This window comes from Lacerta agilis, chromosome 5 (assembly GCF_009819535.1).
Source record: "Lacerta agilis isolate rLacAgi1 chromosome 5, rLacAgi1.pri, whole genome shotgun sequence".
Taxonomy (NCBI): domain Eukaryota; kingdom Metazoa; phylum Chordata; class Lepidosauria; order Squamata; family Lacertidae; genus Lacerta; species Lacerta agilis.
The window spans coordinates 95,066,797-95,088,866 of record NC_046316.1 but is presented as its reverse complement, the minus strand read 5'-3'; the positions used below and the strand labels follow the sequence as shown (position 1 = coordinate 95,088,866).

The window sequence follows — 22,070 nt, the reverse complement described above, 5'->3', positions numbered from 1 at the left end:
AGGTACCACTGCAAAATAAAGCCTACATACAGCAACAGTGTTTTGTGTGGTGTAGGCTCCTATTTGTTACGTGCCAATGGCTTTAGGTACCTGTGAGGTCCATAAATTACCATATAGCACATATTCAGCAAAAAAAACAAACAGTGACAATTTGTTGTTGACAAAGGGCAGCTGGACATATAATGGGCCCCATTACCTTCAGTATCTTAGGGCCTCATCAAACCTTAATCCGGCCCTGGGGCCACCCCCCCTTGGTTCCATTAAATCCAAAAACAGATTGGAAAACTGGGCCCAAACCAGCAAATAATAATAATAATAATAATAATTACACCCTGTCTTTCCCCCTGAAATGAATTTCAATAGGGACAAGCATAAGGTTCTATCCAGACCAGCGGCGTAGGGAGCCGCTTTGCCGCTCAGGCACCCCCCCCAGGGGTGGGGCACCGCTCCCTAGCATGTGCGTCCTGACGCGTGCGCAGCCTCCAAGATGGCGGGTGCGAGCGGCCGGCACCCAGTCGGCGCCGCGCCGAGTTTGAAGGCTGCAGCGGGTTTAAGTTTTAAGGCTGTGCTGCTGTTCACGCGTTGCATCCTTTTTAAAGTTTCTGCGCCGCCAGCGCTGATCGCGGGGGCGGGACCCGCCCCCAGAGTGTCACCCCCCCACGGCGGTACCCAGGGCGGATCACCCCCGCCCCCTTGCTCCGCCCCTGATCCAGACTTTTAGGCCCAGCTCAGCGCTTTAAAGCTGTGTGTCTGAGCGGTTGCTGATGTTGTTTGTCTCGGCACTTTTCCGGGGAAACCTGCGCTTTAACAGAGCCCCTTTTTTTGCAGGGAGCTGCAAGGTGGAATCCTGCCAGCTGGTCCCAGGAGATGTCCTCCTCTTGGAAAGCCAGAAGTTTTCTCTGCCCTGCGATGCCATCCTGATAGAAGGAAGCTGCGTGGTCAACGAGGGGATGCTCACAGGTACATAGAAATGTCCCGGCCTCCCTTTGCCCTTCTCTCGTGCCGCCCTCCTTCTGCCCCGCTCTGGCTTCTTTCTCCTGCAGGTGAAGGGGTTTTGAGGGAGGCGGCTGCTGAAAGGTAAAATTTAAAAGGTGGCGGGTAAATTAAACTGTGGAACTCTCTCCAGCAGGAGACAGTGGGGAAAATTCATGGAAGAGGAGAGGACTGTCAGGGGCTCCTAGTCAGGGACTCCTCTGGATCTCAGTTGCCAGAGTAAAGAGGGTGATGTGCTCAGATCCTGCTTGCCCGCTTCCCATTGGGGCATTTGAGACCTTCGGGTCTGGGGCGGTATAGAAACAAAATAAATAATATAAAAATAAAAATTTGGATGGCCCCTGTGAGAACAGGATGCTGAACTGGATGGTCCTCTTTGGCTGGATCCAGCAAGCTCTTCTTACCTTCTAATGTACAGCCTTTTCGGCCGAGGGGAGCACAACATTCATGGGCCCCATCCCCTTGGCAGCTCTCTCTGCAATGCCACCTCAGTGTGTGTGCCCCGTTGCAATGAAGACAATGCTCCTCCCTTGCCTGGCCCCACCTCCGTTTTCCTCCCCTTGAATCTCATTTCAGTTTGCAAGCTCCTTGGGGCAGGGCTTCCCTTGAAGCACTATGCACGTTGATGGTTCTGTGCAAAGTAATCGCCATAATTAGTAATAATCCATGCACATTGATTCTGCAAATGGATTCAAGTTGCAAGAAACGTGGTTTTGCGTAGACATTAGGAAGAACGTATTCTGGCTCTTCAAGGTCCTGTTTGATGGTGGAACAGTCTCCCTCGGAAGCTGGTGGACTCTCCTTCCTTGGAGGTTTCCAAGCAGAGGTTGGGTGGCCATCTGTCTTGGATCCTGTAGCCGAGATTCCTGCCTTGCAGAGGGTTGGGCTAGATGACTCTTGGGGGTCCCTTCGAACTCCTCGATGCCATGATTCTGTGGTGATGTCCACTGAGCGGGTGGGATTTGGGCTGCGTTTGCAGGCGAAAGCGTTCCCGTGACGAAGACCCCCTTGCCCCAAACGGACAACACCAAGCCCTGGAAAGTTCACAGCGTGGAAGACTACCGCCGACACGTCCTCTTCTGCGGCACAGAGGTCATCCAGACCAAGCGAGCGGGAAAAGGCCCCGTCAGGGCCGTCGTGCTGCAGACAGGTGAGTCAAGCAGCTGTTGTAAGAAAAAAACTGGTTCTTTTCCCTTATGGGGTACCCAAGAGCCCGTGTAGAGTCCTTAAGTGGGTTCCCTATCGGAAAGAGAAAATAACAGAGGCCAACCAGAGAACACAGTGGTAGCTTGGGTTACAGACGCTTCAGGTTACAGACTCCGCTAACCCAGAAATAGTACCTCGGGTTAAGAACTTTGCTTCAGGGTGAGAACAGAAATCGTGCGGAGGCAGCAGGAGGCCCCATTAGCTAAAGTGGTACCTCGGGTTAAGAACAGCTTCAGGTTAAGAACGGACCTGCAGGATGAATTAAGTTCTTAACCTGAGGTACCACTGTATTGAGAAGCAAAGCAGCTAGTAAGCCTGATCTTTATTAAACTGTTGCAACAGGATCCTCACTCACCACAAGCAGGAGGGAGGAGGAACCCCGAACATTGGTGCACAAGCCCATATATAGACTTTTTAAATTGCCCACCCTGTAGCTCAAGACCACCCCCCAAAACATCGTCCATACATCATCCCAGAAAGAGGTGTGTTGCTTCCCTTCTGTCCGCCAGGATACCTGATCATGCCTGATCTGATTGCCTTTTCTGGGTAGCCTGGCCATTCCTTTGAGATGGTAAATCCTTAGTTCCTGAGTCTCTTACGCATATTGAGATTGTGCTCAGCTTCACAGATCCTTGCCAGGTTGTATTTCAAAAGGGAGGTGTAAGCCCCTGCAGTCCAAAGACTATTGGAAAGATTTTCCCATTTCCTTCCTCCTTGCAGAGAAATATTTGAGGTCAATTTGGGAGAGTCAAAAGGGCTTCAGGATTTCTCTCCTGTACTACTGTTTCAGACACTATACTTTTATGCATATGTGTTTGCAGTGTACATTTATGAACATTAGATAGATAGATAGATAGATAGATAGATAGATAGATAGATAGATAGATAGAATGACCTTAGAATTCCTATAACACAGCTTTGTGATTTTGCACCTCTTTAAGGTAGGGAGGTCCCGTTGTTCGGTCCCAGCTCCTGCCCACCTAGCAGTTCGAAAGCATGTCAAAGTGCAAGTAGATAAATAGGGACCGCTCCAGCGGGAAGGTAAACGGTGTTTCCGTGTGCTGCCCTGGTTCGCCAGAAGCAGCTTTGTCATGCTGGCCACATGACCCGGAAGCTGTCTACGGACAAACGGCGGCTCCCTCGGCCTATAGAGCGAGATGAGCACCGCAACCCCAGAGTCGGACACGACTGGACCTGATGGTCAGGGGTCCCTTTACCTTTACCTAAGGTAGGGAGATGGGTGACCCTGAATGTGGAGGGGAGAGAAAAAAATCAAATCTATTTTTGCAATTAGGACTCTTGCCAGTTGGTCCTCGAAAGGTCGTGGCCTAGGCAGGGGCGTCGCTAGCCACTGGGCTGCTGGGGGCGGCAAGCCCAGTGGCACCCATGGGGGTGGGGCGTCGCTCCGTGCGCATGACGTCATGACGCATGCGCACGGAACAACGCCTCCGCGAGGGCCAGTTGGCCCGCCCCTCTCCCGCTGTGCTCCGTGAGCGGAGCCGTCCCGGGGAAAGGAGAGGGGTTGGGCCAGCGGGCCTGCCCCTGTCCTTTCGCCCCGGGCTCCGCTCCCTGAGCACAGCAGGCAGGGAGCGGCGCGACGGCGCGTGGGGAGTGATGGGAGGGGCCGCCGCTTGTCACCCCACGTGCCGCCGTTCGTTCCGTCGCCCCGGGAGCAGCAGCACCGCACACACTGCTGCTCCCGGGGTGACGGAGGGAGCGGCGGCGCGTGGGAGTGATGGGAGGGGCCGCCGCAAGTCACCCCCACGCGCCAAAATGTTACGCCCACCTAGGGGCGGCCCGAGGGGCGGCCCTCCCCCCCCCGCCCCCACCCTACGACGCCCCTGGGCCTAGGTCTTGCAGGTGACGGGGTGGGGTGGAAAGTTAAACTATGGAACTCTTCCTGATGTGCTATGGGACTCTCCTTTCTTGAAAGTTGATGGTGCATGTGATGAATGCATACGAAATCCGAAATTGAGCTTGACTCACCTGGTGCCAAGAGGAAGCGCTTTGCTTTCGAATCCTAACAATAGCATAAGGGGGGGGGCAGGGGGGAATGCAGACCTGCAGGTTGTGTCAAAGAGCCTCTTCTCCAGGCCTGTTTTCAATGCGGAAGTCACGGGTGCGAGAAGGTACCCCGAAAAGTGTAACTGTGTCTTGGGCAGCTCAGAGATAAGCGAAACCTTTATCATTGGGAGTATTCAATCCAGTGTGGTGTAATAATAATAATAATAATAATAATAATAATAATAATAATAATTTATTATTTATACCCTGCCCATCTGGCTGGGCCTCCCCAGCCACTCTGGGCGGCTTCCAACACAATACTAAAATACAATAATTCATCAGACATTAAAAGCTTCCTTAAACAGGGCTGCCTTAAGATGTCTTCTAAAAGTCTGGTAGTTGTTGCTCACTTTGACATCTGGTGGAAGGGTATTCCACAGGACGGGTGCCACTACTGAGAAGGCCCTCTGTCTGGTTCCCTGTAGCTTAGCTTCTTGTAATGAGGGAACCGCCAGAAGTCCCTCGACGCTGGACCTCAGTGTCCGGGTAGATTGATGGGGGTAGTGGTTAAGAGCGGTGGACTCGTAATCTGGTGAACCGGGTTCGCGTCTCCGCTCCTCCACATGCAGCTGCTGGGTGACCTTGGGCTACTCACACTTCTCTGAAGTCTCTCAGCCCCACTCACCCCACAGAGTGTTTGTTGTGGGGGAGGAAGGGAAAGGAGAATGTTAGCCGCTTTGAGACTCCTTTGGGTAGTGAAAAGCGGGATATCAAGTCCAAACTCTTCCTCTTCAAACTCTTCTCTGTGGAACGGGAAGGGGGTTCATTGGCATCCAGGAATGAGAGAGGTCCCTTTCCATGGGCTTGTTTTGGCCTAGGGGCTGCCAGCGTCTCCACCCCCATCGTTCTGCCCAGACACCGAGGTCCAGCTCCGAGGGCCTTCTGGCGGTTCCCTCCCTGCAGAAAATGAGGTTACAGGGAACCAGGCACAGGGCCTTCTCGGTGGTGGCGCCCGCCCTGTGAAACCCCCTCCCATCAGACGTCAAGGAGATAAAAAATTACGCAACTTTTAGAAGACATCTGAAGGCTGCCCTGAATCGGGAGGTTTTTAATGTTTGATGTTTTTATTATGTTTTTTTTTTATAAGATTTTATTAATTTCCACCTTAAACAACAAATACACCATACAACACACAAATACAATTAAAAACACAACAAGCACATTAAAAAGAAACGACAAGAAAGAAATAACAAAAAAAACTTATACGTACCTACACCCACGAACACAGGAACAAAAATACTAATTGTTTAATTCTAATTCAAATCTTATTTAGGGACTTCCCCCCTTCTCTCGACTACGTTCAATAGTAATATACTTTAGTAACTTTGTAACTATTTTCTTAACATTCACCATTATTCTTAATAAAATTTTAAAATACTAACTTATTATATTTAACTTTCTACATAAAAAACCTAACTTTAACCATTTATAAACCATTGATAAACATTACTTCTAGTTTACTATTTTTGTCTAACATCATATAGCTAAAGCCTCTTAGGTACACTGATTCTGCTTCAAATATCTAGCTTTTCACGATTTTTTAAATAGTCCTTAAATTTCTTCCAATCATCTTGCACCTTCTCCTCCCTCTGGTCTCGCGGTCAGTTCAGCGAGTTCCATAAAGTCCATCAACTTCATCTGCCATTCTTCTACTGTCGGGAGCTCTTCACCTTTCCAGTTTCTTGCCAGTAAAATTCTAGCAGCTGTCGTGGCATACAGAAAAAACACTCTGTCCTGTCTGGGTATCTCATGGTTGGTCATGCTCAAAAGGAAGGCCTCTGGTTTCTTACTAAAAGTAATTTTCATTACTTTTTTAAGTTCATTATAAATCTTCTCCCAGAAGGCCTTAACCCTTGGGCAAGTCCACCACATGTGATAAAAGGTACCTTCCAACTTTTTACATTTCCAGCAGAAATTGCTTGTACACAACTTTTATAAGACATCTGAAGGCTGCCCTGAATTGGGAGGTTTTTAATGTTTGATGTTTTTATTATGTTTTTAGGTATGCTGTAAGTTGCCCAGGGTGGTTGAGGAAACCCAGCCAGATGGGCAGGGTATAAATATATTATTATTATTATTATTATTATTATTATTATTATTATTATTATTATTATGGCAGGAGATGCATGCCTGGCCCCCCACAGCCCACTCTCCCCACCCGCCTCCCTGTGGCTGGTTTAGCACTCTCTTCCAATATCTGGAAGACAGAGCAAGCTTACTTTCTGCTGCTCCAGAGAATAGAAGCCGAACCCAAGGATCCAAGTTGCAAGAAAGGAGGTCCCGGCTCAACCACAGAAATAATTTTTTGAGGGTGAGAGCGGTTCCACAGTGGAACGGACTCCCTCTGGATGCGGTGGGCTCTCCTTCCTTGGAGGGTTGGACGGCCATCTCTCAGGGATTCTTTAACCCAGATTCCTGCATTTCAGGGGGCTGGACTAGAGGACCCTCGGGGTCCCTCCCCACTCTATGATTCTATTGGTGGAAAAGTGTGCCTGCCTGCCTGCCCTCCGGGTTCCTTCCAAGTCAATGTGCTTAGAGCTACTTTTATATGAGGCTGTTTCTGGGACTGCAGGCGCATGCAATCTTACACACTCCAAAGCCATAAGAAATCCAGTCCTCTGCACGTTTATTAGAATCACTGTACTGCAGAATTGGAAGGGATCCCGAGGGTCATCTGGTCCAACCCCCTGACAGATGGCCAACTGCATTTGGGCTCCGTGGAGCTTCCTCGCTAGTAAGTGCGCAGAGGATCGCAGCCTAAATCTGAGCGCAAGGAGGATGGAATATGGGCCTCTTACCTTGGATGCCACGTTCTCTGGGAAGCCAAAGAATGAGGCATGGGGGAAACTGCTTGGGCCGAGTCTGTGTTCTGCGTTCGAGTGTCGCCCACATGCCACATTTTGCTGCAGGTTTCAACACGGCCAAGGGAGACCTGGTGAGGTCCATCCTTTACCCAAAGCCCCTGAACTTCCGCCTCTACCGAGAGGCCTTCCGCTTCATCGTGGGCTTGGCTCTCATCGGCATCCTGGGGCTGATCTACACCATCGGAGTGTACGTGAGCCGCAAGGTGAGTCTCAGAGAGGCAGCATGGTGTAGTGGTTAGAGTTCTGGGCTAGGATCCAAATCCCCATTGTACCGTGACTGGTTGTGACCTTCTCTCCGCCTGACCTACCTCACAGGGTTGTGGGGATGAAAAGGATAGGAGGAGGAGGAGAACCTCCTTGAGTACCCTGGAGGAGAAGGCGGGGGGCTTGGATTGAGCCCCTTAAGGGAGAGGTGCAGGGTCTTCCATCAGCAGAAGAGGCTGTGAGGCTTTTCAGGAGGGAGGGAGGGCAGTTCTTCGCTACCTTATACCAAGCCCCCTCCCTGCCTGCCCTCTTGCGCTTAAGGCGACCCGCTGACCACATCTGTCCGGTGTGTGTTTGTGCCCTTTCCGCCCCCCCCCAGCAATCTGTGTCGGACACGGTGACCATGGCGCTCCTCCTCATGACGGTCGCGGTCCCTCCTGCCATTCCGGCCGCCTTGACCACCGGCATCGTCTACGCCCAGAGGAGGCTGAAGAAGAAGAAGATCTTCTGCATCAGCCCCCAGAGGATCAACATCTGTGGGCAGATCAACCTGGTGTGCTTCGACAAGGTGCCGTCTCTGCGGAATTCCCTTGGGGGGTTTCAAATCCCAAATCGGCCAGACTTTATCATAGAACGGGAGAGTTGGAAGGGACCCCAAGGGCCACCTGCCTCAACCCCTGACCAGAATCCCTGATGGAGGGACACCCCAAGTCTGCTTGGAAGCCCCCAAGGAAGGAGAGGCCATCACCTTCCTTGGAATCTCCTTCCTTGTAGTTTGCATCCTTTGGTTCCGGTAATGCAGTAATTTGGGTTTCAGGCACTGCTTTCGCTAATGCAGTACAGGGTAGAGCCCAGAGAGTACACTTTGCTATAGGACCAGGGCTGGATTTACATATAAGCTAAACAAGCTCTAGCTTAGGGCCCCACTCTCTTGTGCCCTCCCCCCAAATTTAAAGGGAAAAAACCTGGATGTACATTTCCAAAATATAAGATAAACAACAAATGAAATAAAACCTACATAGAGCAACAGTGTTTTGTGTTGCATAGGCTCCTATGCTGTAAGTCATGGGCCCCTCCTGCTAGCCTGCTCCTTCAAATATCCCTGCTTTGCTCCTTTCTATATATAGGGTGCCGACATTCTGCATGTGCAAATGGCTTGAGATACCTGTTAGGTCCATCAATTACCATCTAGCATATATTCAACACAAAAAAACAGCGACAATTTGTTGTTGACAAAGGACAGCTGGACATAGAAAGGGCCTCATTATCTTCAGTAGCTTAAGGCCTCATCAAACCGAAATCCGGCCCTGCAAACTTTATAGGAAAAATATACGTCACTTTGTCTGTTTCATCCTCTCCCCAACTGCCTGCTGCCACCCCACCATCTCTCATCCAACCAGTTAATGTACATGCAGAGCCCTTCTTGTTCCTTATCAGGAGTTGTTTCTCATTCTTAACCTTCAAGCATTAGCAGTTTTGGGGTCTGGCCACACTCTTGGGTGCGTGACTCTGTCCTCGCTAGTGATGGGTTTTACAGAATTTCTACCTCAGGTGCCAGGAGGGACCATGGCTTAGTGGTAGAGGCTGTGCCTCGCAATGCAAAGATCCCAGGTTCAATTCTCCCCCCCCCCCAACCCCGGGCTGGGTGAGACTCCCTGCCTCAGTCCTGAAGGGCCATTGCTGCCAGTCAGGGGAGACAGTCCTGAGCTAGATGGAGTCAGGGTCTGACTCAGGAGAAGGAAACTCCCAAGCTGGGATGTGGGGGGTGGGCTGAAGTGGGGGGTGGGCAGCCCCCTTCAAATGCAGCCCCCGGCAACCCTCTCTCCCCTCCCCATTTGCAACACAAGAATAACACTTGCCCTTCATGCCTCCGGTGCTTTTATTCCTGGGATGTTTCTAGTCCTCAGGAGGTTTTTCGTCAAGGCTCAGCGGCACCCAGGTGCTGGGCTTCCACTGGGCAAGGGAGAAGGAAGCTCTGTGCCCCACGGAGAGCTTCCCGTTTCCCCCAGGAGCCTTCCCATCTCTCTCTGCCCCCCTCCCCTCTTTGTGGGTGCATCCCTCACCTTCCCCCACCCACAAGGAGATCTGTGCATGAGTTGCTCTGCAGCTCTTGACTGGAGCATGGGGGCTGCTGCCTTCTGACTAGGGATGCCCCCTGTCTGTTTTCCCCAACCTAGACTGGCACGCTGACAGAGGATGGCCTGGATCTCTGGGGCGCCGTTCCCTGCCAAAAGAGGAGGTAAGCCGCCTTGACCGCAAAGCGGACCTGGGTTTTGGGAATCCTAGAATGGTAGCGTTGCACAGGGAAGTTGTGGTTGTGGTTGTTGTATCCCAAGGATCATCTCGTCCAACTCCCCGGGGTTGCCAGAAAATTCCTTTTAAATTAACCTTAATACGGAGAGATTAATTAACAAGCCGACCCAGCCAAGGGGGCCTGCCATGTTGCAAAGCCTCAGGTTCCAGCCCCAGAGGAAGGGGGGGAGGGTTGCTGCTGTCGAGCTTTGGGGAAATTGAGCAAGCCAGCTCTGCTCCTTAGCAGACTCCCCAGCAGCGAACAGTTGAAGATTTACTTCTCTTGGCAGCACCTGATTTGGGGACGGCAGCAACTCCTGTCTTCCACTGCCTCCCGCAATGAAAGATACTCGGAGTCGAGTGTGAATTTCATGCTCTTTATTCAGCTCATAGTAGTGAGGAATGTAGTTCCCCCAAAACGTTTCCTTTATATACACTATTTACACAATGGGCCCCACGTGATTGGCTAATTCCGGGATACTCCTGTGTGCCAATCAGAGTGCGGATTCACTTCCACCTGGAGCTGGATTGGGTGGCTCCTGCAGACCAATCAGACTGCTGCAATCTCAATCCTATTGTTCTGGGACCAATCAGACTGCTGCAATCTCAATCCTATTGTTCTGGGACCAGTCAGACTGCTGCAATCTCAATCCTATTGTTCTAGGACCAATCAGACTGCTGCAGTTTGGATCCTATTCAACTCAGTACATAACACGCAGTTTGGTCAGACTCATGTTGGTAGCTTCGAGAACACTGTCCAACCATCCCTTCCTCTGTCGTCCCCTTCTCCTTTTGCCCTCCATCTTTCCCAACATCAGGGTCTTTTCCAGGGAGTCTTCTCTTCTCATGAGGTGGCCAGAGTACTGGAGCCTCAGCTTCAGGATCTGTCCTTCCAGTGAGCACTCAGGGCTGATTGCCTTAAGAGTGGATAGGTTTGATCTTCTTGCAGTCCAAAGTAGCACCTTAGAGACCAACTAAGTTTGTTATTGGTTTGAGTTTTCGTGTCCAAGAAGTGTGCATGCACAAGAAAGATCATACCAAGAACCCAGGTGGCGCTGTGGGTTAAACCACAGAGTCTAGGGCTTGTTGATCAGAAGGTCGGCGGTTCGAATCCCTGCCACGGGGTGAGCTTCCGTTGCTTAGTCCCAGCTCCTGCCCACCTAGCAGTTCGAAAGCATGTCAAAGTGCAAGTAGATAAATAGGTATCACTCCAGCGGGAAGGTAAATGGCGTTTGCGTGCGCTGCTCTGGTTCGCCAGAAGCAGCTTTGTCATGCTGGCCACATGACCCGGAAGCTGTCTGCGGATAAACGCCGGCTCCCTTGGCCTATAGAGCAAGATGAGCGCCGCAACCCCAGAGTCGGACACGACTGGACCTGATGGTCAAGGGTCCCTTTACCTTACCTTTTAAGGTGCTACTGGAAGGAATTTTTTTTTATTTTTTATTTTGTTTCGACTACGGCAGACCAACACTAAGTACAGAAGATTAATGTGCCAACGGCCCATCTAGTCCAGCAGCACAATAATATTTCTTTGGGTACAGTTGCTTTCTTTGTGGAACTTCTTCTTCTTCTTCTTCTTCTTCTTCTTCTTCTTCTTCTTCTTCTTCTTCTTCTTCTTCTTCTTCTTCTTCTTCTTCCTCTTCCCCTTCCCCTTCCCCTTCCCCTTCTCCTTCTCCTTCTCCTTCTCCTTCTCCTTCTCCTTCTCCTTCTCCTTCTTCTCCCTCTCCCTCTTGGCTCAGCGCCCTGTGCAGCCTTAAATCTTGTGCTGAAGGAGCCACTGTGTGTTTGGCTACTGGAAGGAAAGGATTAAGGGGATTATGTTGACAGTTTCCAACAAGGGCCGATTGTTTGTTGAGTAAGGAAGGGTGAGGACGGGTGAGCAATGACTGAAAGGCGGATTTAGGCACTCAAAGAGCCTTCCTCCTGACTTACTTCCTCCTAACTCGGAGGAGCGGGTGGGGATCGTTCCCTGGAAGCCAACAGGATGCAGGACCTCCTCCTTCCTGGGAGACCAGTCAGAAAGAGAGAGATGGAAAGGTTTCTGGTCGGGTAGCACAGTTGGAGGCAGGAATGCTTCTGCGTATTGGTTGCTGGAAACCGCAGGAGGGGAAAGGGCTCTTGGGTTGGACTAGATGACCCTTGGGGGACCCTTCCATGAAAATCAAGAAAAAAATTACAATACTTCAAAACATACAAAACGTTAAAATGCTGAAACAACAGCTTCAAAGCACACCAGCATTTCTGAGCCTCTGATTCAGGGAAATATAGCTTCAAATCTGTGGGGAAAGCAGACATTTTGCACCCTTCCTTGACCTGTTGGTGAACAAAACTTCATTTTTACTGCTCTCTTTTCCTCGCGGGATGCGGGTGGCACTGTGTGTTAAGCCACAGAGCCTAGGGCTTGCTGATCAGAAGGTCGGCGGTTCGAATCCCCGCAACAAGGTGAGCTCCTGTTGCTTGGTCCCAGCTCCTGCCCACCTAGCAGTTCAAAAGCACGTCAAAGTGCAAGTAGATAAATAGGTACCACTCCAGCAGGAAGGTAAATGGCATTTCCATGCTCTGCTCTGGTTTGCCAGAAGCAGCTTAGTCATGCTGGCCACATGAGCCGGAAGCTGTACGCCGGCTCCCTCGGCCAGTAACGTGAGATGAGCTCCACAATCCCAGAGTCGTCCGCGACTGGACCTAATGGTCAGGGGTCCCTTTGCCTTTACCTTTCCTCGCCCCACTTTGAGGGTTTGCTGTTCTTGTTTTTTTTGCAGTAAAACGATGTACAAATTTTATGAAACAAATAAATTAACAAACATATTGGATTATCCCCCGATTGGGAAATCTGCATTTACAAGGGGCGGAAGGACGCCCTCTCTCTGCGGGAGCCGTCTTGTGGACAAGGCCAATGAAATAGGCTGGCAAAGAGCTGCAGCTGTACATTAAACTCTGCTGTGGGCCAGCCCTTCGCCTTAGACCCGAAGACGGGCTCCTGCTTCCACCCTTGGCAGCCTCGCTGCTCCAGGCAACCCTTTGAGACTCCTCTTGTCCAGTTGGGCTGCAGAGCCTGGAGACCAAGCAACGCCTGCCATGTTTTGGGAGAGAGTTTTTTAATTATTATTCTTATTTTTGATATACCGAGAAGAAAGAAAAGAAGAAAAACAGAAATACAAATGAAAATGAACACAATATTATTTACAAAAAAATAAAGCAAATTGGTCTTTGAACTGTAGACCCAACCTCCCATCTGTTCCTTACTTCAATTATATATTGCTTGTTACCAATACACACTTTTATCCTAATTTGACTAATCCTTAATTCATCTTAAATCTGATGTCTTTCTTAAAGCTACTACTGAAATTACTCGAATGCTGTGACAGAATTTAAACTGCTGTAATTATTTTTCAAATATACTTTAAAGACCTCCTATTTTGAGACAAATTCCTGTTTTGGTTTATTCTTTATTTTTTCTGATCTAACTCTGCATATTCTGTCAATTTTTGAATCCATTCATGAATAGAGGGCATCTCATCACTCTTCCATTTGGCAGCAATAAGAACTCTTGCTGCAACTGCAGCATATAAAAAGCTACCCCTCGTTGTTGTTTTTTCCGGGATATCCAAATCTATAATTCCTGGCAGATAAGCTTCTGGTTTTCTGCTAAAAGAGATCTTTAACATTTTTTGTAATTCTGAATGGATGGCTCTCCCAAAATACCTGGATTTTCTTACATAGCCACCACATGTGATAGAGAGTACCTGATTTGTCTGGGAGAGAGTTTTGAAGGAGCCCTCGTCGGCACGGTGGCCAATTTGCAGCCAGAGCGGCTAATCGGCAGCCTTTCCTCTTTCTTCCTCCGGTGAGAAGGACCCTGGGGCTCATTCTCTGCTTTTCCTCCCAGCTTCCAGGCCGTGCACAGCTTCTCCAGCGGCTGCCCTCTGCCGTGGGGGCCCATCTGCAGAGCCATGGCCACCTGCCACTCCCTGCTGGTCTTGGACGGGAAGATCCAAGGGGATCCACTGGACATCAAGATGTTTGAGGGCACCAACTGGGTGAGTCGACTTTCGCGCTCAGGGCTGTGGAAATGATTAGGAACGTGGATGAGGATATATTGTCAGATCTATCCTATCCCAGCTGGTGTTAGCAAGCTCCAAACTTAGCAGAGTTTCATTCCCTTTTAAAACACACACAGCAGAGGCGCTTGCACAGGCTTGCTAAAGCCTAAAATAATATATATATTCCTGGTATAGGTCCCCTATACCCCTCTTAAAAGACTGCACACGACACAATGTATCTTAAATGAATAAAAAGAGTTTACTCATATTCTTCCTGGGTTACACAGCATTCTCAGAAGGCAGGCTTGCTCAGTAAAAAGTATTCTGCTGCCCAACGTGGAATTTGGTTTCCTAGGAAATCTCTAAAGCACAGGGGTCAGAAAGCTCACGCCCAGCGGCCTAATGTGGCCTGGCTTCTTTTGCATAAGCCTCTGGGGTGAAGAGGCAAGGCAGACCTCTCAAAAGCCCCTTTCCTCCTTTTTCCTTTGGGTCAAATCTTTTTTATTAAGTTTTGCATCGCAAATTTACATTCAAACATTTGTTACAGAAATAATCCCAGGTGTGGAACTGCCCAGCCACCTGGCCCTTAGGGATAGGCCCACTGGTTTCTGCGGAGTTAAATAAAAGAAGTCCAGCCACTGGAGCAAGGACAAGACAGGGTTTATTGCGCAATAGGTTACAGTCAAACTGCACACCCAGAGCAGTGTTAGAAGAACTTTTTAAAACCCCTATCATATCCCAGAGTACAGTTTGAAAAACATCATTACTACATCATCACTACATCACGAAAGGGAAGGGTTATACCTGATTTACATATAGGAAAAACAGGAAAGACAAGATTAGCATATGGGGGAAACAGAGCAATATCAGGGAGATAGCCCTGAGAAGTGTGAATGGGTGTTGGCAAGGATACCTTGAGCACTTATCTGGGAGAGAACAATGGGATTCTGGTTGAGGGATATTAGCCTGAAGCACCCAGAGATTACCTGCTGAGGCATTTCCCTGTGTACGTGGTCTCTCGCCTACTGGATCATGGCAGAGAGATGGGTCCCCTTAAGGGCATCACTCCATACCCCAAATGAGTTTACTCAGGAGGAGACTTTGCTTAGGTGACCCCCCCCATAATTTCCGTAACACATTAAACATCAACATCCCTGAATCCGTTTCTGTTGTTGTTGTTGTTAATTTTTTTATTCATTTTCAATAACCATCTTGGACTGTGTCACTGAGCGATGGAGGGAAGCCCTGGGAACAAAAGTGGTTTGCAAACACACTCCCCTGAGCAGAGCAGTTGTGGTTTGCAGTGCAAAGCCAGGGGCTTCCTCAGAAAGGGGTCTGCGGCTTGCCAAAGCTCCTCTGCCATTGCCTGAATGCGCAGGGAGACAGCGGCTGTTCCATTGTCAGAGGAAATTTGGCATAAACATTGCGTCACCCTCCGCCTTGATTTTTGAGGCTGCCCTTCCCGGCTCTTGACCCTTGCGGTCACGCCATTGGCACTGGGGACCTGCTCCACGGCATGTTCATGTGGCTGAAGGCCTTGTCCTCATGTCACCTCCGGCAGGGAGGAGCTTGGGAACGTTGCCCAAGAGGTCCCCTCCCCTTGGCTCATGCCAGTCACCTCTGTCCATCCCTCTCCTAACAGGCAAAGCAAAAATCGGGCCCTCTGGCTTCGCTCCAGGACGTGGTTTTTCCTGTTCGTTTGCAACACAACCTTTCAAGCTCCAATATCAGCTGAACCTGCTTTTGCTTTTCGTGCCATTGGTGTGTCCGTCCTTCCGCTGCTGCATGGCAAAAGCCCCTGGAGGGAGCGCTGAAAGATTTGCAGCACCAGATTGTGGGCAGTTGTATCTCCAGAGGACATTTGCCTTCACCCGTTCCCCACAAGGGCAGGCAGGATTTGGGGAGGGGGTCGAGAGGCAGCAATGCTTCTGGAAGCTACGAGAGGGGAGACCATTGATCTCGTGTTCGAATCCTGCTTATTTCCTCCAGGCACTGAGAGAAATGGATACTGCCCTTGATAGGCCCCCATTGGCCTCATCCAGCAGGACTCTTCCTCTTTCTTCTTCATTTTCTTCTTCTTTGGCGATCACTCATAGCCGAGCAAGATTGTCTTCCATAAACACCGACCTCCTCTCAGCCTCCTCTTCTCATAGACTCATAGAATTGTAGAGTTGGAAGGGACCCCCAAGGGTCCTCCAGTCTAACCCCGTGCAAGGGAGGAATCTCAGCTACGGCATGTAAAGACAGATGGCCAGGCTAAGCATCTCCAGCCCCCCCCCCCCAATGATTCCTCTTAAGACTTGGCTTCCAGACCTTTAACCATCTTTGCCGCCTTCTAATGTAGTCCTTGAGACTCTTCCCAGTTGCAATGTGTGTTCTCCTCCTTCCCTCTTACAGAAAATGGAGGAGTCCAGCCCAGACGAGAGCAAAGGCAGCGCGCAAGTGAGCCGCACCATTGTGAAGCCGGACGCTAACGCCGTCCAGGTAAGTGCCGCACCTTCCCCTGAGCGGCCCCCGCCTTGGCAGAGCACCCTGTGACTCTCGTCCTGGGGGAACAAGCCAGGCAGGCAGGGGGCTGCTGGCATCACAGCATCCGCTCAGCGGAAGAGCTTCTGGGGCAAAGGAGCCTTTTAGCTTCATTTGCGCACCTGCTACCCTGGGCTTCTTTGGGACGGATACACAGGGAAGGTTTTTGCTGGAAGATTCAGGACAGATGGAAGAAAGTCAGTAGCACATAGTTAAACTATGGGACTCCCTCCCACAGGAGGCAGTGATGGCTGCCAACTTGATAAGACCTATTTATGGAGGAGGAGAGGGCTGTTGATGGCCTTGCTGGCTCTGCTCTCCCTCTACAGTTGGAAGCAGTGATACTTCTCGAAAGCACAGAAGGGGAGGGTTGCTCTTGTATTTGAATCCTGTTTTCTGGCTTCCCATTGGGGCATCTGGTCAGCCACTGTGAGAACAGGATTCTGGGCTCGATGGGCCATTGGCTCTCCCTATGCTCTTACGAAATACATGAAAGCCAGCAGGGACCTTCTGTTGCCATTCTGACTTGGGAGGCACGGAAGGAGGCAGTTTGGAGACAGGCATGCCCAGGGATCAGGACCAAGCCAGAAAGAACTTTCTGTGGATCATTTTAAACAAGGGAAAGTTAAATGCACGAATGCAGGGGGAACAGTGGACCGGCAGCAGCTGCTGGCGGTTCGTTCTCTTTTAGGGCAGACTGAGAGCCACACACCTTCGCATCCTGGCACCGCAGTGCTCAGTCAGATGCCCCGAAGGGAAGCCCACAAGGCAGACATGAGCACCATCTCTCTCTCCCCCAAGATTGTGTTCCCAGCCATTGGTGTTCAGAGGCAGGTGATGGTGAGGACTGAATTGATCGCCTGCCCTTCACTGGCAGGTCCCAGGACTGGGTTGCAACCTTTTAAAATTCAGTATGAAAACAAATTAGAGAGAGCTGGGTGTCAGTCTGCATATCGACAACACCTCCCTCCCAACCTCCCAGCAGCTCCATAAAGAGGTTCAAGAGTGGGGCACAAGAACAGGGACGGGGGGGGGTGATCCTTACAGGGCACCACAGGACAACTCCCATGGGGCCAGTCTCCCCAGACTACTTTCTGGACAGGGCTCTAGAGGTAGACACAGAACCGCTGAAGTACAGCCTCCCCAGGCCTCTTGAGATGCTCTAGAAGGATGTGGTGGTCCATGGGGCTGAAAGCCCCTGCAAGATCAATAAAAATGCACCCCCCCCACCCATCTCTCTCCCAACAAATGCCCTCAGCCGGGGCAACCAAGGCAGCCTCAGTGCCATGGCTGGTCCTGAAGCCAGACTGAGCTGGCTCCAAATATTCAGACTCCTCCAAGCACATCTGAAATCCCCCCCCCTTGAGCACCTTGCCCTCAAAGGGAGATATTAGCCAACGGGTGAGAATTATTAGGGAGGGCTTCTGAAGGAAGGGGCACATCAGCATCTCCTTCAAGGCAGGCAATACTTCTCCTTCCTCCTTGGACCCATCCAGCCAATCCCCTAGCCTAAGCCATTTTAGGGAAGCTCTTAATGTTTAATAGATTACAGTGGTGCCTCGCAAGACTAAATTTATTCGTTCCGCGAGTGCTGTCGTATAGCGGAAAATTTCGTCTTGCCAAGCACGGCCGGAGGAAGCGCAGCATTACGAAAAGAAAAAAAACCCCGCAAAACGTTTTTGTTTTGCGAGTTGCGGCCATAGAGAAATTCGTCTTGCGAGTCTCCCTTTTGTTAGCGAATGCCTTTTGTCTAGCAAGTTTTTCGTCTAGCGAGGCATTTGTCTAGCAAGGTACCACTGTATTGCATTTTAATGTTCTGTTGGAAGCCGCCCAGAGTGGCTGGGGAATAAATATATTATTATTATTATTATTATTATTATTATTATTATTATTACGGGCAGGCAATGGTCAAGGGGGGCTGGCGCTCGGCCACCCTCCTTGAAGCAGCTTCTCTACATCCTCAGGATGCAGTAATACTTCTTTATTTATTGTTTCAGTAATAAAAATTACAGTGTAGAAAAACCTCAAGGCAGTTAATAAAAAAAGATTATCGTCAAAAAAAAATGTACAGGAGCACACTGGTACCCCAGGTTATGTACTTAATTCGTTCCGGGTTACAGTATGTAACCCAAACAATTCATTCTGCGCATGCACAGATCGAAAAAAACGGGGTAAACCGCGAAAACCGCTCTGCGCATGCCCAAATCGTGCGCGTGTCGGGTTGCGCTTCCGGGTTAGCGGAGTTCATAACCCGAAAAGTTCGTAACCTGAAAAGTACGTAACCCGAGGTACCACTGTAATTTAAAGTTAAACCCACAGGAAAGCAGATTAAAACTCATGCAGACTTTCCAAGTGTCTGGGTGCAAATCTGAGCAGTTTCGTCCCTAAAGGGCCTTGCGGAGTTACTACAACCATCAGGGACTCTGGTGGGGTCAGAGCAACGCTCTCTTGGCCAGATGACTCAGACCCGTTGAGCGTCAGCTCTCTTCGGCGCTGCCGCATGTTGGGGTGTGGCAATGCAACCTCCACCGTGTTCATTCCCTCCGCCTGCGCGGCAGCCATCGACCCTCCTGTTTCATCGCACGCAGGTCACTAGAGAGCCAGTGCAGCCTACGTTCTTCACAGTGACGGCGGGAGCATTCAAGCGCAGGCCATCCAGGCTACCTCTGATCCTGGAGGTAGTATAGAACCATAGAGCAGTAGGATGGTAGAGTCGGAAGGGGCCTGGGGGGTCATCTAGGCCAACCCCCTGCAATGCAGGGATCTCAGCTCAAGCAGATGCCCCCCACCCCACATTCTGCTTCTAAACCTCCAATGAAGGAGAGCCCACTACCTTCCGAGGGAGTCCGTTCCACTGCCAAACGGCGCTTACGGTCAGAACGTTCTTCTGGTGTTTAATCCGATTCTCCTTCCTTGCAATGTGAATCCATTGGTTCGGGTCCTACAATTTGGACCAGCAGAAAACAAGCTGGCTCCCTCTTCTGTGGGGCAGCCCTTTAGATATTGGAAGGTGGCTCTCATGTCACCTTGCAGTCAGGGCCGTCTCGTCGTAGGGCCTGGGAGGCGCGGCACGCCAGGGCGCTGGGCCCCCCAGGGGCGCCCCCGCGAGCCCGCCAGCATACCGGGTGCCCCCTCCACAACCCGTCCCCGCCCCATGGGCGGGCGGGCGCTCACACGCCGGCGGGCGGGCTGCAAGCCGCCCGCCCTCCGGAGCCCCAGCTGGAGCGCTGGGAAGGGCGCGCAAAGCCCCGAGGGGCTGCCAGCGCGGGAGGGAGGCGGGCAGAGAGGCCCCACGCCGGGGGCGCCGAGGGATCGTTGTGCCCTGGCGGCCGATCCCTTTAAGACAGCCCTGCTTGCAGTCTCCTGTTTTTGAGGCAAAACATACCCAGCTCCTTCAACCGTCCCTCCTAAGACTTGGTCTCCACACCTGGGCGCCCTCCTCTGCACACCACCCAGCTTGTCAAGTTTCTAGCCCTCATCGCGCCTCCTAGTTCTGCCCCTATGCAGACGCCTTGGGCGTCGTGGTGCTGAATAGAAGCCACCTGCTTGTGGGGAGACCTCCGCCTAAGAGCCTCCTGTTCCCTCCACTCCCAGGTCCCCTTGGAAGGCATCTTGATCCTGCACCAGTTTCCCTTCTCCTCCTCTCTGATGAGGATGTCCGTCATCACGCAAGAGATTGGGAAGGACGTCTACGACCTCTACATGAAGGGAGCCCCGGAGACGGTGGCCGGCTTCTGCAAAACCAACACCGGTAAGGCCCCGAGATCCATGTCCCTGTAAGGGAAAAAAAGTAAAGGACCCCTGGATGGTTAAGTCCAGTCAAAGGCGACTCTGGGGTTGCGGCGCTCATCTCACTTTCAGGCCGAGGGAGCCGGTGTTTGTCCACAGGCAGCTTTTTGGGTCATGTGGCCAGCGGGACTAAACCGCTTCTGGTGCAACGGGACTCTGTGACGGAAACCAGAGCGCACAGAAACTCTGTTTGCCTTCCCGCCAGAGTGGTACCTGTTTATCTACTTGCACTGGCTTGCTTTCAAACTACTAGGTTAGCAGGAGCTGGGACAGAGCAACGGGAGCTCACTCTGTTGCGGGGATTCGAACCGCCAACCTTCTGATCAGCAAGCCCAAGAGGCTCAGTGGTTTAGACCACAGCGCCACCCGCATCCACGTCCTTGTAGAAGGCAGGGAGGGAAGGAGGCCTTCCTGCTCTCTCTCTCCAGCATCCACACACTGCAAGGGACACCAAGACTTCCAGTCGCAAGCTCACAGCAGCTCTCAGGCACCCTTCTGGATGCATCCTGCTCAGTCAAGTTTGCCAGGACCCATTTATACCGCTAACCGCCCTGTGATCTTTGGATGAAAGGGCGGTATAGAAATGTAATAAATAACAATGTTAATTATGATATAGGATGGTGCTTGATGCTGCACAGATGCATCTCCATGCACCACCAATGCACTTCATAGAATCATAGAATCCTAGAGTTGGAAGAGACCCCAAGGGCCATCCAGTCCAACCCCCTGCCAAGCAGGAAACACCATCCAAGCATTCCTGACAGATGGCTGTCAAGCCTCCGCTTAAAGACCTCCAAGGAAGGAGACTCCACCACACTCCTGGGCAGCAAATTCCACTGTCAAACAGCTCTTACTGTCAGGAAGTTCTTCGTAATGTTTAGGTGGAATCTTCTTTCTTGTAGTTTGAATCCATTGCTCTGTGTCTGCTTCTCTGGAGCAGCAGAAAACAACCTTTCTCCCTCCTCTATGTGACATCCTTTTATATATTTGAACATGGCTATCATATCACCCCTTAACCTTCTCTTCTCCAGGCTAAACATACACAGCTCCCTAAGCCGTTCCTCATAAGGCATTGTTTCCAGGCCTTTGACCATTTTGGTTGCCCTCCTCTGGACACGTTCCACTTGGGTTCTGGAAACACCAGAATTCCCCATCTTATTTACTTATTTTGCAGACTTAGAAACCCCTAAGTGTGCAGTGAGATAAAACCCTAAAGCTTTTCTTTAAAAATAAAAAAAACATTTTTACAAATGCACAATTAATATTCCTCAAAACGGCTGGGTCCTACTTCACAGGGAGCTGTCTTAAACGTCCAGCTATGAGGGCCTTTTGGTGGTGAGAAATGAGGTTGCCAGAGGGCCTTCTCGGTGGTGGCGCCCGCATTGTGGAATACTCTCCCATCAGATGTCAAGGAAATAAGCAACTATCTGACTTTTAGAAGACATCTGAAGGCAGCCCTGTTTAGGGAAGTTTTTAATGTTTGATGTTTCATTGTGTTTTTAATATTTTGTGGGAACTGCCCAGAGTGGCGGGGAAAACCCAGCCAGATGGGTGGGGTATAAATAATAAATTATTATTATTAAATTATTATTATTATTATTATTATTATTATTATTATTATTAAATCATTATTATTATTATTATAAACAAGCAGGTCCTCGGTTAGGTGCCTCTGCTGCTCTTTGACTGGCATCTCTCTCTCTCTCTCTCTCTCTCTCTCTCTCTCTCTCTCTCTCTCTCCCTCCCGCCGGCAGTCCCAAAGAACTTCCACAAGGAGCTGAAGTGCTTCACATCTCAAGGCTTCCGGGTCATTGCGCTGGCTCACAAGGAGCTCAATCTGAACAGGGGGGTCAACCTGGACAACTTGGAAAGGTAAGGCTGGCTGAGGTTGGGCCCCAGGGGCTGATGCTGGCCTGCCTCCACCAGGCATGGTCTCAATTACATCTGATATCAGGAATCACAAGACAGAGAAACCACTGGGGGGAACACTTCAATCTCCCAGGACAAGATCTCAAAGTAGCTGTCCTATTACAAAAGAATTTCAGAAACAGACTGGAAAGAGAAGTGGCTGAATTGCAACTTATTACCAAAC

At 50.5% G+C, this 22,070-nt stretch overlaps 1 protein-coding gene across 1 annotated transcript in view; it reads left to right on the top strand.

The window, feature by feature from the left end:
- Window positions 1-22,070, top strand: part of ATP13A5 (ATPase 13A5) — a 59,287-nt gene that overhangs the window by 20,410 nt on the left and 16,807 nt on the right. Inside the window, exons 9-17 of the mRNA XM_033150937.1 lie at window positions 829-960; window positions 1,973-2,143; window positions 7,173-7,330; window positions 7,711-7,899; window positions 9,509-9,570; window positions 13,510-13,660; window positions 16,061-16,147; window positions 19,784-19,940; window positions 21,733-21,850. Of these exons, the coding sequence (XP_033006828.1) occupies window positions 829-960; window positions 1,973-2,143; window positions 7,173-7,330; window positions 7,711-7,899; window positions 9,509-9,570; window positions 13,510-13,660; window positions 16,061-16,147; window positions 19,784-19,940; window positions 21,733-21,850 (1,225 nt within the window). The remainder of the gene's footprint in view (window positions 1-828; window positions 961-1,972; window positions 2,144-7,172; window positions 7,331-7,710; window positions 7,900-9,508; window positions 9,571-13,509; window positions 13,661-16,060; window positions 16,148-19,783; window positions 19,941-21,732; window positions 21,851-22,070) is intronic.